Raw genomic sequence first — 15480 nt, 5'->3', positions numbered from 1 at the left:
TGGGATTGCTGGATCACATGGTACATGTGTGTCTAACTCCTTAGGACGTCTCCAGACTTCGCTCCCCACCAGCAGTGGGTGATATTTTACTTGCTACACATCTCCATCAAAATTTGTGGTTAGTCTTTGTTAAAGTAACTGTTCTGGCGGGTGCGAGGTGGTGTCTCACTGTGGCTTTAATTTGCGTTTCCCTAATGACAAGTGACGGTACCTTTTGCCTTCCACGTCTCTTTTTTGGTTAAGTATCTTTAAATCCTTTCACTGTTCTATAAATTAGGTTGTTTGTCTTCTCATTAATGAGTTGTAGGTGTTCTTTACATATAGTCTGAGGCTGGCCTTTTTAAGAGTGATAATTTCTAATTCTGACAAAGCCAACTTATCATTTACCCAATTTATTCTTCTTTTACAGATCCTTTTTCTTTTGTATCTGAGAAATCTTTGGCTAGCCAAGGACTACAGATATCTTCTATTTGGGGTGCCTGGGTGGCTCATTCTGGTTAAGTGTCCAACTTTGGCTCAGGTCGTGATCTCAGGCTCTGTGCCGTCAGTGCAGACCCTGCTTCTGATCCTCTGTCTCCCCTTCTCTCTGCTCCTCCCCTGCTTATGTTTGCGTACTCTCTCTCAAACAACAACAAAAAAAGATTTTCTGTTTTTCATAAGTTTTATAGTTTTAGCTATTGCATTTAGATCTCTGGTCTACTTTTGTGTAAGACATAAGCATGGGGGCTCATTTTTCTACTTGTGTACGTTCAGTTGTCCTGGCACCATCTCTTAAAAACTCTGGGATGCGTTTTGTCCCTCAGTGAAACCTCACTGGTCCAGGCTGTCATCAAAATACAAGATGTTATTAAAATGTGACTAGATCCAAGACCGTTAAATGGAGAAGGAACAGTCTTTTCAACAATGATGCGGGGACAACTGGATATTCACAGGCAAAACAGTGAAGTTGGACCCCTGCCTCACAGCACATACAAACATTAACTCAAATGGATCAAAGGCCTAATTTTAAAAACTAAAAATCTAAAACTCTTAGAAATAAACGTAGGTGTAAATCTCTGTAACCTTGGGCTAAACAATGATTTCTTAGCTATAACACCAGAGCACAAGCAAAAAAAGAACAAAAATAAATAAATTGGACTTTATCAGAATTAAAAACTTCATGCAGGTTGACACCGTTAAGGAAGTAAAAAGACAATCCACAGAATGGGAAAAAATCCACGTATCTGATAAGTGATTTGTACGTAGACTACATAAAGAGCTATTATAACTCAATAATAAGAAAAACACCCCAGTTTAAAAAATAGGCAAAGGATCTGAACAGACATTTCTCCAAAGAAGGTATGCAAATGATCGATGATCAATGATCACTGTCCTTGGCCATGAGGAAATGCAAATCAAAACCAGTGACCTACCACCTCACACCCACCAGGAGGGTGAGAATGGTTTCTCAAGGGAGGGCGGGTGGTAACAAGTGTTGTCAGCAAGGAGATGGAGAAATCGGGACCCTCAGACACCGCAGGTGGGACCCTAAAAACGGTGCAGCCCCTGTGGAGAACAGTTGGGCAGCTCCACTCCTAGATACCTAGCCAAGAGGAACAAAAACATGTGCCACAAAAACCACACACCGGCGTTCACAGCAGCATTATTTCCAGTAGCCAAAAAGTAAAAAGCACCCACGTGCTCATTGGCAGATGAATGGATGACTACAATCGGTCCGTCCGTAAGGCGGGGGTTATTCTGCAGTGTAAAGGAGTGATGAGTGCCACGTGGGCGGGCCTTGGAAACATCCTCCCTGAAAGACGCCAGTGACAAAAGACCACATCTTGAGTGACCCCATTTGTACGAGATATCTGGAGACAGTGTTGGCTTACCGCTGCACAGGGACTACTGAGGGGATGCAGGGGTGGTAGCTAAAGGTACAGAGTGTCTTTATGGGGTAACGAAGACGTTCTGAAGTTAGCGGTGATGTTGTAAAGCCTTGGTAAAATACTAAAAGCCCCTGAATTATATACACTTTAAAGGAGTAAATGTTATGTGAATTTGTTACCAATTAAAAAAAATTGAATCAGCTAGACGATCTTTGGGAAAATATTAAAGTCAAGAAGAACTAACATACTCGTGGACCCTCAGGTATACTTAAACTCAGAACTCAAGGTTTTCCATTCGTGTAACTGGGAGGCAGGCAGGGGCGCCTTGGTCATTCCCCTTCCGTGCTGGGCTGGCATCACAGACATGTAATGAGAGGCTGGTTTTCTCTGAAGCTCTGTGAAAAATTCTGTTCCCTTTGGACCAGCAGCCTTTTCAACAGCAAAGCGAGTCTCAGGTGTGACAGGGTCTGAACCAAATTGCCAGCACGCCCCTGGCCACTGTTTCTGTACCACAAACCCCAGGCATGTGGCAAGCAGCTGAATAAACACCATTTTGAACCCCCTCCTGGGACGAGCTTGTGAAGGCCGACAGGCCCCACATGTGCAGAGCTGTTCCCGGCCTTCCCAGACACCGTGAAAGCACAAACCTCGAGTCAGACACGAGACACTGTTGAAATGTGCCGACTCACATCTAGAGCTGGGCACATTTCATGACTTATCTGTCTTCACCCCTGTCGGCGACATGGCCTGCCCCCCCGGGTCTCTGGGCACCAGCGGAGGCATGCAGGCTCTGCGCTCCGGGCCCCCCGCCCTGTCTCCTCTCCTGCGTGTGCTCGTGCCCAGAGTGTCTCAGGTCACCAGGCAAGTGCAAGAAGCTGATAAACAGGCCACGTTATTCCCTCTTGTACAAGGAAACTCTCCTCACAACCAGCAGAAGCTCTCCAGAAATCTGAACACCTGGCCTCTTCCTAATGTCAGCATGTCAACTTTTTGCTTTTGAGAAGGCCTGGCCAGGTTGGGAGGTCAGCCACCCCGGGGGCCCCACGCTGGAGCAGGCCCGGCCTCGTGCTCACGTGCCCCTCAGCACCCCTCCTACAGCTGTTATTAATTCAGAAGAGCTTGAGGTTTAAAAAGCAACCAGCACTTTCCATTTAAAACACTTTGGTATACACTTTCTCAGAAACACAGTTTCACTGAAATTAGAAACTGTCTGTAAGCTTAAACCAGGCCCAGCCCAGCATTTGGTCAGAACAGCTTGGTGTTTGGACGTGTTCTTGCTCTGTCGGCATCTTTCCCACACGGGTCTGGGAGCAGTGGCCTCACTCACTGGCAACAGGCTCGCTGGTATTGGGGCTGGTCCTTGAGAAGCTGTACCACGTCTTTGTCCCTACAAGACCTCCTTCTGTGGAGCTGACTTGGCACAGTCCTGTCCTCTGAAATCCCGGGTTCTGCCACCCACACCACCAGCCCTGCCCCCAGGTGTCCCATGAGGCTCAGGGCTAGCCATGGTGGCTTGGTGTGGGACATGGCAGGGCTCCCTTCTGACCTCTCAGAGTTCAGAACCCAGAGCAGCCAGACACAGGTCCTGGGGGAGACCGACACCGAACTGGCTGGGAAAGCCCAGGGCTCCATGCTATGCAGGAGCCGTCTGCCCATGACTCCGGGCACACGGATGTGCAAGAGCACTGAACAGTGAGCTTGACGATGGACGGAGTAGGAGCATCCACCATGGCAGGGGCCTCCATCTGATGGGCTTTTAGGGCCAGACACTAAAGCTGTAGGGCACAACACGGATTGTCAGGGCAGGCATCACCTTGCTGAGTTGTGAGGGACACCCCAGAGCATGGCTGGCTGGCCTTTTCAAGCTACCCTGTTCGAGAGAACAGGACAGTTGGAGGGGCCACCCCTGAGCAGAGGGCCTAGGGAGGCAGCATAGCCAGAGCAGGCAAACTCGTGGAACTGGGATGAAGCTGTTCACCATCCTGCTAACACTGAGGGGTTGATGGTGTAGGCACATGGGGGCCTCGTGGCAATGGAAAGATCTAGAATAGGCGCCAGTGAGCAGAGAAGGCAGGAGTACGGTGGCCATGATGCCACAGGCCAGGTCTGAGGACCCAGAGGGGGTCTCGGAGGACCAGCCAAGAGGGTTCCCGACTGCACGTGGACAGAACTCAAACTTCAGCCAGCAGGAGACGAGAGCAGAGCAGATACATACAGTCAGAGCATGTGGGAGACACAAAAAGGAAAGGAGGAAGTCTTGTCTCGTCTTGGTTCAGGGTCTGGTGCACGTGTCCCCTCAGGCAGCCAGGAACCGGTTAGAACAACGATGAGGAACCCAGGGTCCTTGGCGTTAAGGTGTCCAGCTTGGCAGGTCATGCACGTGATGGCTCCGTCTGGTCATTCTCACCTGGTCCTTCCTCACATGTGCTCTGTTCCAGAGCAGTCACGGGCTCCTGTTCCGCACGAGGAGGACCTAACCATCTGCACCCTGACACGTGTAAAGCAGGGCTGCAGGTTTCTGTGGACTCCTTCGGCCCCCTGGTCTCTCGGCCATAGCATCGTGAGGCCACGTGCTGGATTAGTCATGGTGCACCTGCAACTTTAAAGACTTTTACTCGGGCTCCTCGCTCCTGTTCAGTCACCTGACTTCTCTAACCGCTTGCTGTCCTGCAGGAGAAGTACTCAGAAGCTGTGCGCCTCCCGGAGGGGGCCGCCTCCAGCTGCATGGTGGTCCAGAGCCCCCGCCAGCCCGGGTAAGTGCAGACGCCCTCCAGGCCCAGCCTCCCCAGTACCCAGCCACTTGCTTCCTGTGAAACGCGAGGATTACAAATAAGAGGAAACAAGTGTGAACTGCTTAACAGACCTCTCACTGTGTCTGTGGGGTCATGTTGGGTGTGCAGCCAGGGGCAGGGGACCAGGAGGGGAGGCCGGGAGGCCACAGGTGCTGGGTGAAGGGAGGACTCCTCTGGGTCCTGTGTGTGCATGCGGGGAGCCCCCTGCATGCCACGTGCCTTCACGGCCTGTGTAGGAGCGCCTCGGGGGGTTTTGTTTTCAAGCTTAAAATGATGTCCCACTTACGTAGGTTTCTCAGACTTGCCTTGGCGGCTCCTCGACCTTTCCAAAATTGGCTACTGGTGATGCGTGTAGCTGCAGGCAGTTCATTCCTTTTCGGTGGTTCTGTTCCATTAGGTGAACGCTGTCTTTCTGCCTTCTTTGGGTTGTGCGCATTTGGGTGACCCGTCCTTTTCTACTATGTCTGACGCTCCTTTCGTGTCCCCAGACACCCGAGTACACAGGCTTCTGTACCTGGAAGTGAAATGCCCGGGTCTTAGGGTAGAGTCAGCTTTCCGTCCCTGCTGACACGTTTCAAAGTACTTTATCTGTTTGTGTTCTGCACAGGTGGGTTTTTAGTTCCTGTGGGATGCCTGTGGGTCCCTCACGTGGCCACACCACCAGCACGTCGTGGGTACACAACAGCACCTTGCTGGGTCTGGGGTACATGTTCCTCTTCGCTAAGCATGTCGGACACGTCTCCCCGGCCAGACCTGATGTGTGCCACGGGCAGACGTGTCCGGGGTCACATCCTCGGGGAGGGTGGCAGGTGCCGCGTGCAGTTCACGCTTCCCACCAGGTTTCGGGAACCGCTTGGCGACAGATCTTAACCTCTTTCAGGTTTGAGCTCATAATCATTTGGAGGATACAAATAGATGAAGAAGGGAAGGTTTTGCCAAAGCTGGATCTTCTCACCAAAGTGCCACAGCAAGGTAGGGCCCAGGTGGTGTTCTGGTGACTTACTGTGCCCAACAGTCTCCTGCTTACGTCCTCTGGCTTTACATGGCCAGAATCAAAAGTTTTTTGTATCAGTTAAAAAAATGTTTTCATCGGTAATCACTCGAAAAGCACACGTGAGGGGGCACTGTTCCCCCAAGGCCCTCTGTTCTGTCCCCACCTGTGCCACGCAGGTCGGTGCCTCGTGCACAGTCATGACCATCATCGCCCCGTTCAGTGTCAGTGCCCCCGGTCGGGAAGGCGGGTGCGTCTGGATGAAGCTGCTCAGCCGGCCTGTTCTCTTCGCAGCCCTGGAGCTGGACAAGAACCGAGTCCTGGAAACTGCTCCCCTCGGCTTCCGGGCCCTGCTGGGCGTGCTGGGCATTGAAGCCACTCTAGAGAGCCTGATTAAGTCGCTCTGCGTGGGGGAAAACCACTAGTTCCTGGCAAACATGCAGGTGTGTGATTTTATTCAACGTAAACAGTTGCTGTTTCCCACACAGAAGCCACGCCTTTAGGACACATGGTCTGTGCAGTTACGCCCATCATAAACACGCTGTCGGGACGGGGAAAAATAAACACGGCTATTTGAATAGAAGATCCAGCACGTACAGTGTACTTGAAAAAATAAGCTTAACCTTTGAGACCGTGCAGGAGTGAGTGTCCCTCTTCGGATTCAGAGAGCATCTGGTCCTGCTCTCACCAAGGCTGAGGGTGGAGGCGTCCTGGAGGTCAGCCCAGCCCCTGCAGTCCCGAGGGCCCCACCTGACACCTAGGGTGACGCACCGCCCTCCTCCCCTTCCCGCCTGGAGAGCAGCACTCACACGTACAAAGTGGTCAGCCTCCAAAATGTCTTTTCATCTCATCCTGTGTTTTCACACGAGGCTCCACACAGGACCCCCACCCCCACCCCTGTCGCCTCAGGGCGGCACTGGCCTTGGGGGCCATTGACGATGTTCGAATCGGTGGAGACCCTGCTTGAAGCCAAGTCAGGGGAGGGGCCGCACTGGACGGTGAGGTGGACACCGCCTGGCAGGGCCTCATCGGTCTCTTTCCCTGGGCGGATGCCGACCCTTTTGGCCAGGACTGGCCCCAGAGGCTGCCCGGCCCACTCCTCGCAGAGCCAGGGTCCTCTGCACACCGTGATGAGACCTCGGGCCAGACCACCACCACAGATGCTTCCCTCCACACAACCCTCGCCCCCCAACATGCTCATGAGGGTGAGACACATGTTCCTTGAGTATCTTTTTTCAACCTCCGAGGGTGGAGGAAGTCAGTGTTTGGACAAAGCTGAGTAAATTCTAGAAGAGCTTGCTTGATTCAAACAACTGTAATTCTCAAGTTATCACAAAATTCCCCACGAAAGTTTACAATCAGCAAAATATTCTTATTTTCCACGTAGCATTTTCATACAATTCCATGGTTTCGCTATTATAATCTTATGTTACAATAAGCCTTCATTAGTCCCTCAAAACAGTGATATAAATAATCTGTACAACCTACCAGAGAATAAAAAACTGAAGCCAAGATTCCTGACAGTTTTCATAGCAGCCGGGCACACCTGCAGGGGGCGACCCTGATGAGAACCTCTTGGTGCCAGCCAGGAGGGGCTCGTCTCACGGGAGCAAGGGCCCCGAACACCCAGCATGCGCGGCGCACGGCCGCCTGGACACCCGCCCCGGGCAGCAGCTCTTGCTCCCAGCACCACAGCAGCACCTGCCCGCAGGAAGGAATGCCTGGTGTCCCCTACGGTTCAGGTCAGATCGTTTAGCTAAAAACGGCCAGCGCTCGTTTGAGTGGTATCCACCCCCTGACCTGAGTCCTGTGCTCCCCGCTGACCCTGTGCAGAGCAGTGTGTGTGGCCCCTCCACAGAGACCCCGAGTCCACACAGCCCAGGACCCACATCCATGCCAGCCACCCCCACTCTGCAGCACGGAGCCCGCGAAGCCTGTGCTACCTGGTGGCTCGCAAGGAAGAAGGGACCACGTAACCCATCTGGGAAAGTTCCAGTAGTATCCATGTTTTCTTTCAAGTCCAAACTGTAAGACGTACGCGACAATTCAAGTTTTCTATGTTAGAGTCTGGTGGTAGGAGATCCAAACCTCGGGTCTTGAGGCTCTCATGCCAGAGGTTAGACGCGAACCCCGGGTGGAAGGTGTGGGGCCACGGCACGCCATGGGGCACACGTCCGACACATCTCGTCCTGGACAGCGTGGGTGGTGATCGTGCATTCCGGGTCACCCAGACGCAGTCCCCACCTGAACGGGGGTTAAAAAGCGAAAACATTCACAGCCAAAAGTCACCCAACGCGACAAAAAGTAGCTCTGCCATTTGACCTTCACATTCTGTGTTCAAGTTTCAGGGACACCACAGGAGGCGGTTAGACCTTGTGCAGAACTAACGTGCAGTCCTCACTTTCCTTGAACCTGGCTGACATCACAGCCGCGTCTTTGGCATGTACAGTCTTTGAGTAGTAGTTGACGATCTTCCCATCCAGTTTATACTGGTGTGGAATGCTCTCATAGGGCTTGAGGTCGAGGTCCAGCACAGACACAGAGAAGGCAAACCTGGATCTCGATGAAGTGACGACAGGCCTCTGCTCGGAGCTGGAAGTGAAAGAGCAGCTTTAGGACCCACGAACCCCAAATCCTCACGCTGTTCACAGCGCGCACCCAGCTCTGGGCGTCCCCATGCATTCCGTGTATGCCCGCGGGTGGGCGTTCCCAAACCCTGGTGGTGGAGCCGAATGCTGGAAAGGGAAGGTTAACAAGGAGCCACGTGTTCCCAACCTGAAGGGAAGCGGCAAGGAGACCTGACCTTTCCTCAACCAGACAGAGAAGACGCTGACAGCAGACTTGCCTTCATTCGTCTCAGGTCACGAACTCGCGGTTCATGGGTTAGAGCCCCACGTCATGCTCTGCGCTAACAGCGTGGACCCTGCTTCAGATTCTGTCTCCCTCTCTCTCTGCCCCTGCCCTGCTCGCACACACTTTGTCTCAAAATAAACTTAAAAAAAAACAAAAACAAAAAACAAAAACACTTTGAGGCTAATTCTGAACTTTGTACTAAGATTGCTGTGTGCCCATCCCACTCAGCTCTGAGTGCTTGGTATTGTCTTGCCTCCAAATGACTGGTTAAATGTATTCTATGAGCTCAGTTTAGCCCTATAAAACTACTCAGGAGTCCTAGTTTCTCTGATACTTAACCACTCTTCTAGATTTGAAATCATCCCAAACATAACACAAATTTCAGAAGGTCCTGCCCAAGAGGGGAAGACCGATGGACACACTCCCGATCGGATGAAACTAATCAAGGCAAGACTCCCACTTAACTCCTGTACCAAAACACTCTTCCAGGGAAATCGACCCCCTGGCTCAGCTACCGGGGTCTCAGCACACCCCCTCCCAAAGGGCAGTCAAGGTCTTGCTTCTGAGGCCTGAGTTCTAGGCAGCGGGGCTGGGACAGCGCATCTCCAGCCTCCAGCAGGTCACTCACGGCACCCGACAGACAAGGTGATGCAGGCGAAGACGGGCGTCTCTCCGTGCACGGGGTGGTGGGCGCACAGCCAGAGGCAGCTCCTGCACAAAGTCTGACTGTGTGCCCACCGCACACTCCCAGGAGCACCGGGCACAGCCCCACAGCCGAAACGCTTCTGCGCTGCTCCACGGGGCTCCCCGGACGTGCACTGTGCCCCATCTGTGTCCGTCAGGCAGCTGGTGGAGTGCGCCAGGGCCCAGGCCAGCCAGCCCACCCTGCACACTCCTGCACGGTCAGGAGGGGCAGTGGGTGACATCCACATGGTTCTGTCCTCTACCACCACCAGCTCCATCCAGTGAATGGGCACTGCAGTTCCTCCAGGGGTCACAGGGGTGCTCGACTAAACAGAACAGCCTTGTTGTTTTTCAGCTATGCCTTACAGACATCCCTCGGTGTTTCCTATCAGTTCTGTGCCTGCCAGGGAGCAGCAGCCCTGGGAATGTTTAGTTCAACAGCGCCAGAAAAATGAGTGGCTGGCGGCCAATGATAAGGTCATCTTGACCCAGGAACACGTGTCAGAAGGACGTGGGGCCATTCCACAAACGCCGTGTCCACGTGGGGTTTGGCATCGGAGGATCAATGCTGAAGATGCCATCTAATTAGCAAGAGAAGATTATCAGGTTCATCCTGAATTCAAAAAAAAAATAAAAATAAAACGGCAAGGGAGGGTGCTGGACAGTCACGTCCAGGGACACGCTGTTCTTACAGGCTCAGGAAGGGGCGAGAAGGCCAGCACATCAAGAGCTGGCCAGGGTGAGGAACAAGACCTAGGGGGACCTCAGTGGGCACTTGGGGCTTTGAGAGAAAGGAATGTGTACCATGGTCCAAGCTGCTTCTAAATCCTTGGAGTGTATCCTTAGAAACTCATGATAATCTTGAATAAGACAGTCTTTTTAAGTTTTTCTAAGTGTCTTTCCAGCTGTGCCCCAAGCTCTTAGAGCACAGGCAGGAGCCAGCAAGCCGTGGTGAGTCACTAAGGTGTCAACTAGGGGACAGGAGTGTGTCGGCCAACGTGGCCCTGCCAGGACCCCGCGCGCACAGGACGCGCAGCAGGCGGCTCACCTGGCATCCTGCAGACAGGGGGAAAGCGCAATCATGACGGAGCAGTCCTTTGCGGTCATGGCCACCCGGTACTGCTGCACCTGTGGGGACGGAGAGGTGAGCTCCAGGCCCGGGAGGATCCTCGGCCAGCCCTGCCCGCCGGCACCACTCTGCAGGTGGCACGTGGACCCGCCACGGAAGCACAAGCGTGGACCACACTGATGACGCTGAGGAGACGTCCCCCGCGAATGACACTGGGGATGGAGGGCTGCTGGGCTGCGAGTGACCCACAGCAGGCATGCCACTGTCCCAGCCTGCGGATGAGGAAACTCCCCCACGATGGCATCGTGGCTCTAAACATCAGGCTTGAACACGTGCCCCCAGCAGCCCGCAATCTCGTCCACCGGACCTGCCAGCTCCACACGGCGTGCCGTGCGGGACCTGACGCGTGAGCCCCTGTGTCAGCCCAGGTGCATGTCAGACACACGGGGAGGCTCTGAACTGGGCCCGTGTAGACTGTGGGCGTTTTCCCACTTTCTTTGAAGTTTCATGTTACCATGTGAATTTCTCTCACTTTTACAAAAGTAAACTAGTTACAAAAAAGGAAGTGGTCCTTCCAGGTTGTCACAGGCCTCAACATCACGCGCTGACAGAGGACAGGCTCGCCTCCCCTGTAGCCCTTCCCTCTGCATCCCACACTAGGAGGACCGCCCTGGAAGACCTCGGGTTCCCACCTTCCCTGTGCGCGACCTAGCGGCACACCTCAGGCCTGCTGGCAGCTCCTTCTGGGCTTGCAAAACCTCTTCTACACTCAGCTCATTTGGCTAAGAAATCAGGCATCTCACAAAATACACAAAAGATTCAATCCAAAAGAATTAAAGGGATAAACATTTTTTTAAATGTATAAAATATCTGCGTCTTCATCATAAGACAAGCCACAAAAGATTGGTAGATTTGAATACCCAAAGATGAAAAGCGTCCATAGGACACCGTCCTAACACCAATGTGAAAGAGACCGGCCATGGTCACGGATGATCAACACCAAAGTATAAAGTGCTAGATTCATATAGAAAAGGAAACTTCCCAAAGATGTGGATCCAATAAACCGAGAAAAGAAAGAAAATAGTCAATAAATACATGAAAAGATGCCCAACCTCACTACTAATCAAGGAAATGCAAATTATAGTAAACATTCTTTATACATCAGATGCACAAAACACATGTATAATCAGACACAAAATGGAAGGGCCGGACTCTCACTTCAAACAACGCCAGACTGTGGAATACAGGGCCAGCCCGACCACTGAGGTCAGCCAGAGGAAGCTGGAAAAAACACTGAAAGCATCCGCTGAAAGGCAGCGTGAAAGGAATCAGGGAGAGTAGCTGCACCAGCAAAAGATAGACATCTGGGTCCTTTTCGCCCTGACACAGGGTTGACAATTCCGGAGGGTCGGCCAAGAGGTATTTTCATCAACCCGCAGGGCTCTGAGGACAGGGACCATGACAAACCCCGTCTTCTGTTAGCACCCAATGCCACACCTTCAGGCCAAGGAAGCCACGGGTTGGCAGCCCTCCGGGACCCGCAGCCCTGCTTCAAAGACCTCTGTCACCAAAACTAGGGCCAGGCGACCCCAACTTGCTAGGGCTTCCCTGGCTCCCAGCAGAAGCAAACCCAAGATCCTTCCTGGAAGAAAACACCATCTTAGGCCTTGCATTATTTCTAAATGATTGTCAAATACAGTTACCGACACACAAGTTCAAATATCTAGGCACAACTCACGATAACATAAGTGAAAACCTGCAAAAAAACCCCAAGCCAGCAGAGATGCACGCGGACTCCCGGCTACTGCAGGAATCAGATAGACGTGCTACTCTGCTCAAAAAATAAAAGACAAAGTCAAGAATTTGAGAGCTGGAGACTACAAACGTAAACCGTATGTAAATTCTAGAACTGAAAAAATAGAAAAATCAATACTGAAAGTTCAACAGATAATTTTAACAGATGAGAAGAAACTCAAGAGACTTGCTAAACTAGAAGATGTCCCCCAAAATATCCAGAATGACGCATGGAAAAAGTAGAACAACTGGAAAATAACAAAGAAATGGGTACAAATCAAATTTGTAGCCATTGAGGCCAAATATTTTCCAAAACTGGGGAAAGACATCAAGCCACAAACTCAAGAATGACTCCCAAAAGAACAAAATCAGATACACACATCACCAAACACTAAGAATGAATCACCAGCAGACCAACATAAAGGAAACGTTACATGGTGTTCTTCAGACAACAACAAAATCACCCCCAACACAAGCTCTGGGATGCAGGGCAGGATGGAGAATAAGAGAGACACCTGTGGGTAAAAGGACGCTGACTGTATAAAACGGTAATAATGTCTCCTGGAGTTTAAAACAGCAGAATACACAGCAGTAAGAAGTAAGTCAGGAAGAGAGGAAAATGTACTCTAAGAATTTTGTGGTGTCCAGAAAGAGAGTTGAAGGTACTAGACGCCAGTCTTTCCTAAGTCAATTGCTTGCTGCAAAGGTTAAGATAGCCACAAGACAAAAGCAAAAGACTCTGTAACTTTTAACAGAGGAAATGGAATGACAAAAAAAATAAATAAATAACCCAAAAGATTGTAAGAGAGGAAAGAAAAAGAAACCTAAGACAGGTGGTAAAAATTAACAGTTTTAAATCCAAGTGTAAGTCCACAAAACGTAAGGATAAAAAACCAGGCCATACATTAAATACAAAGACATAAATAACAGAAAAACCCATAGTTATTTTGTAAAATTTCAAAACATCCTTCTTATGGAAGAAGCAGATAGTAAAGTAAGGTTATGAAAGATCTGAATGACGCAATTAATCTGACCTAATAAGAAGATATAAAACACTGAACCCGGCAATTTGAAAAGACACTTTTTTCACATATGCACAGAACCATTTTTCAAATAAATTGATCTATAAAGCAAATCACAATACACTGAAAAGGATCAAAAGCCAATCTCAACAAGTTTCAAAGGACCATATAGACTATGTTCTCTGACCATAATGCAATGTTGCTAGTAATCAACACAAAAAAGATAATGAGAATCTGTGTGTTTGGTAATTAATTCCCTTCTAAATACTTCCATGGGTGAAAGGAGAAATCTTAATAGTAATAAGCATATATTTTAGTTGAATGGTATTGAAAATACAGCTTGTGGAATGTAGCTAAAGCCATGTTTACAAGAAAATATACAGTGTTGAATACATATTTTAGAAAAAAAATCTAAGACTTCATTAGGTAAGCATTCATATCAGAAGTTATAAAAAGAACAAATTATCTAAAGAAAGAAGAAAGGAAGTTAAAGCAGAAATTATTGAAATAAGAAACAATCATACAGGACACTAACGGATGAGTTAATTTGTATAAAACAAAAATGACACTCTTCATGGGATGGACTGAGAAAAGACACCACACATCAGGAATAAAAGAGCATTCTTTAAAAGATAAAAGAATATTATTTTAAAAACCTGAAATTTAAAAATTTTTTTTTTTTTTTTTTAAATTTTTTTTTTTTCAACGTTTTTTATTTATTTTTGGGACAGAGAGAGACATAGCATGAACGGGGGAGGGGCAGAGAGAGAGGGAGACACAGAATCGGAAACAGGCTCCAGGCTCTGGGCCATCAGCCCAGAGCCTGACGCGGGGCTCGAACTCACGGACCGCGAGATCGTGACCTGGCTGAAGTCGGACGCTTAACCGACTGCGCCACCCAGGCGCCCCTAAAAATTTTTTTTAAAAAGCTGCTTTATTTTGAGAGAGAGAGTGTATGTGCACACAAGCACAGGAGGGACAGAGAGAGGGAGAGAGAGAATCCCAAGCAGACTCTACACTGTCAACGTGAAGCTGGATGCAGGGCCCAAACTCACAAACCGTCAGATCATGACCTGAGCCAAAACCAAGAGTCAGATGCTTAAGCGATTGAGCCACCCAGGTGCCCCAAAATTTGAAAATTTTAGATGAAACAAATTTCTAGAAAAATACAAGTTACCAAACCTGACCAAAGAAGAAGATAATATGAAATCGAGATCATAATTTAAAGTTTGTCTGCAAAGATAATTGTGGGCCCAGATGGTTTCATCTGTGGCTCTAAAAAATATTTAAGGAAAAAATAATGCAAGTCTTAGTTCACCTCTTCCAGAGAACCAGAAAATGAGCAGTCCTCAAATGTTTTTTGAAGCAGGCATACCCTTGATACCAAGGCCTAACAAAGACATTGAAAAATTCACTAAAAAACCCTAAATAAAATACTGGCAAACCAAATATAATATAAAAATAATAAATCACCATAAATTATACAGTTAACCACATTAACAGACAATAGAAAAGTCCTATGATCTCAACAGAAACAGAAAAAACAATGATAAAGTCAACATCCACTCCTGATTAAAAACTTTTTTTTTTTTTAATGCTTATTATTTTTGAGAGAGAGTGAAAGAGCCTGAGTGGTAGAGGGGTAGAGAGGGAGGGAGACAGAATCCAAAGCAGGCTCTGTGCTGACAGCACAGAGCCCATTGTGGGGCTTGAAGCCACCAACCGTGAGATCATGACCTGAATTGAAGTCAGACACTTAACTGACTGAGACACCCAGGTGCCCCTCCTGATAATAAATACAAATTAGGAATAAAATGGAACTTCCTTAATTTGCTAAGTTATTTTATTTAAAAAATAAATAAAACAAAGCCCCCCAACAACCTACAACAAACAACTTAACTTAGTGGTAAAATGGTTTCTCTTTGAGAATGGGAATGAGACTAGAATTCCCACGGTCACAAATTAACTATATTCAATTAAGCAAAACGAAATAAGTAAAAGGTATAAGGATTGGGAAGCAAAAAAAATCAAATTCATAGACAATATGATTACATAATAAACGAAAATCCAAAAGCTGTAAATAAACAGAATCAGTGACTTTAGCAAGGTTGACAGATGAGAGGTCAAATACAAAAACCAACTGCATTCCTGTCTATCCACAATAAACAACTTAAAATGAAATGTCTTGTAAGATACCATTTATATCTAAAACCATCAAATAACTGGGAATTGAGGCACCTGGGTGGCTCAGTCGGTTAAGCGTCTGACTTTGGCTCAGGTCGTCATCTTGCAGTCCATGAGTTTGAGCCCCACATCGGGCTCTGACAGCTCAGAGCCTGGAGCCTGCTTCAGACTCCGTGACTCCCTCACTCTCTGCCCCTCCCCCACTCATGCTCTGTTTCTCTCA

General features: G+C 49.1%; 2 protein-coding genes across 8 annotated transcripts in view; one reads left to right on the top strand and one right to left on the bottom strand.

The window, feature by feature from the left end:
* Positions 1-8128, top strand: part of CENPP (centromere protein P) — a 232621-nt gene extending 224493 nt beyond the window's left edge. For 3 of the 6 annotated variants that reach the window (XM_058695983.1, XM_058695989.1, XM_058695988.1), the window contains 4 exons: positions 4542-4621; positions 5541-5632; positions 5946-6094; positions 7994-8128. In XM_058695983.1, the coding sequence (XP_058551966.1) occupies positions 4542-4621; positions 5541-5632; positions 5946-6076 (303 nt within the window). In that variant the 3' untranslated portion in view covers positions 6077-6094; positions 7994-8128. Of the gene's footprint in view, positions 1-4541; positions 4622-4950; positions 5058-5148; positions 5445-5540; positions 5633-5945; positions 6235-7993 lie in introns of those variants that run through there. The other 3 variants (XM_058695985.1, XM_058695987.1, XM_058695986.1) reach the window with 3 other exon arrangements.
* Positions 6948-15480, bottom strand: part of LOC131492219 (inositol-pentakisphosphate 2-kinase) — a 129664-nt gene continuing 121131 nt past the window's right edge. For both annotated transcript variants that reach the window (XM_058695962.1, XM_058695968.1), the window contains 2 exons: positions 10237-10316; positions 6948-8243 (listed from right to left, as the gene is read on the bottom strand). In XM_058695962.1, the coding sequence (XP_058551945.1) occupies positions 8018-8243; positions 10237-10316 (306 nt within the window). In that variant the 3' untranslated portion in view covers positions 6948-8017. The remainder of the gene's footprint in view (positions 8244-10236; positions 10317-15480) is intronic.

The sequence above is a fragment of the Neofelis nebulosa genome, chromosome 12 (genome assembly GCF_028018385.1).
Source record: "Neofelis nebulosa isolate mNeoNeb1 chromosome 12, mNeoNeb1.pri, whole genome shotgun sequence".
NCBI lineage: Eukaryota > Metazoa > Chordata > Mammalia > Carnivora > Felidae > Neofelis > Neofelis nebulosa.
This window is presented reverse-complemented; position numbering and strand designations above follow the sequence as displayed.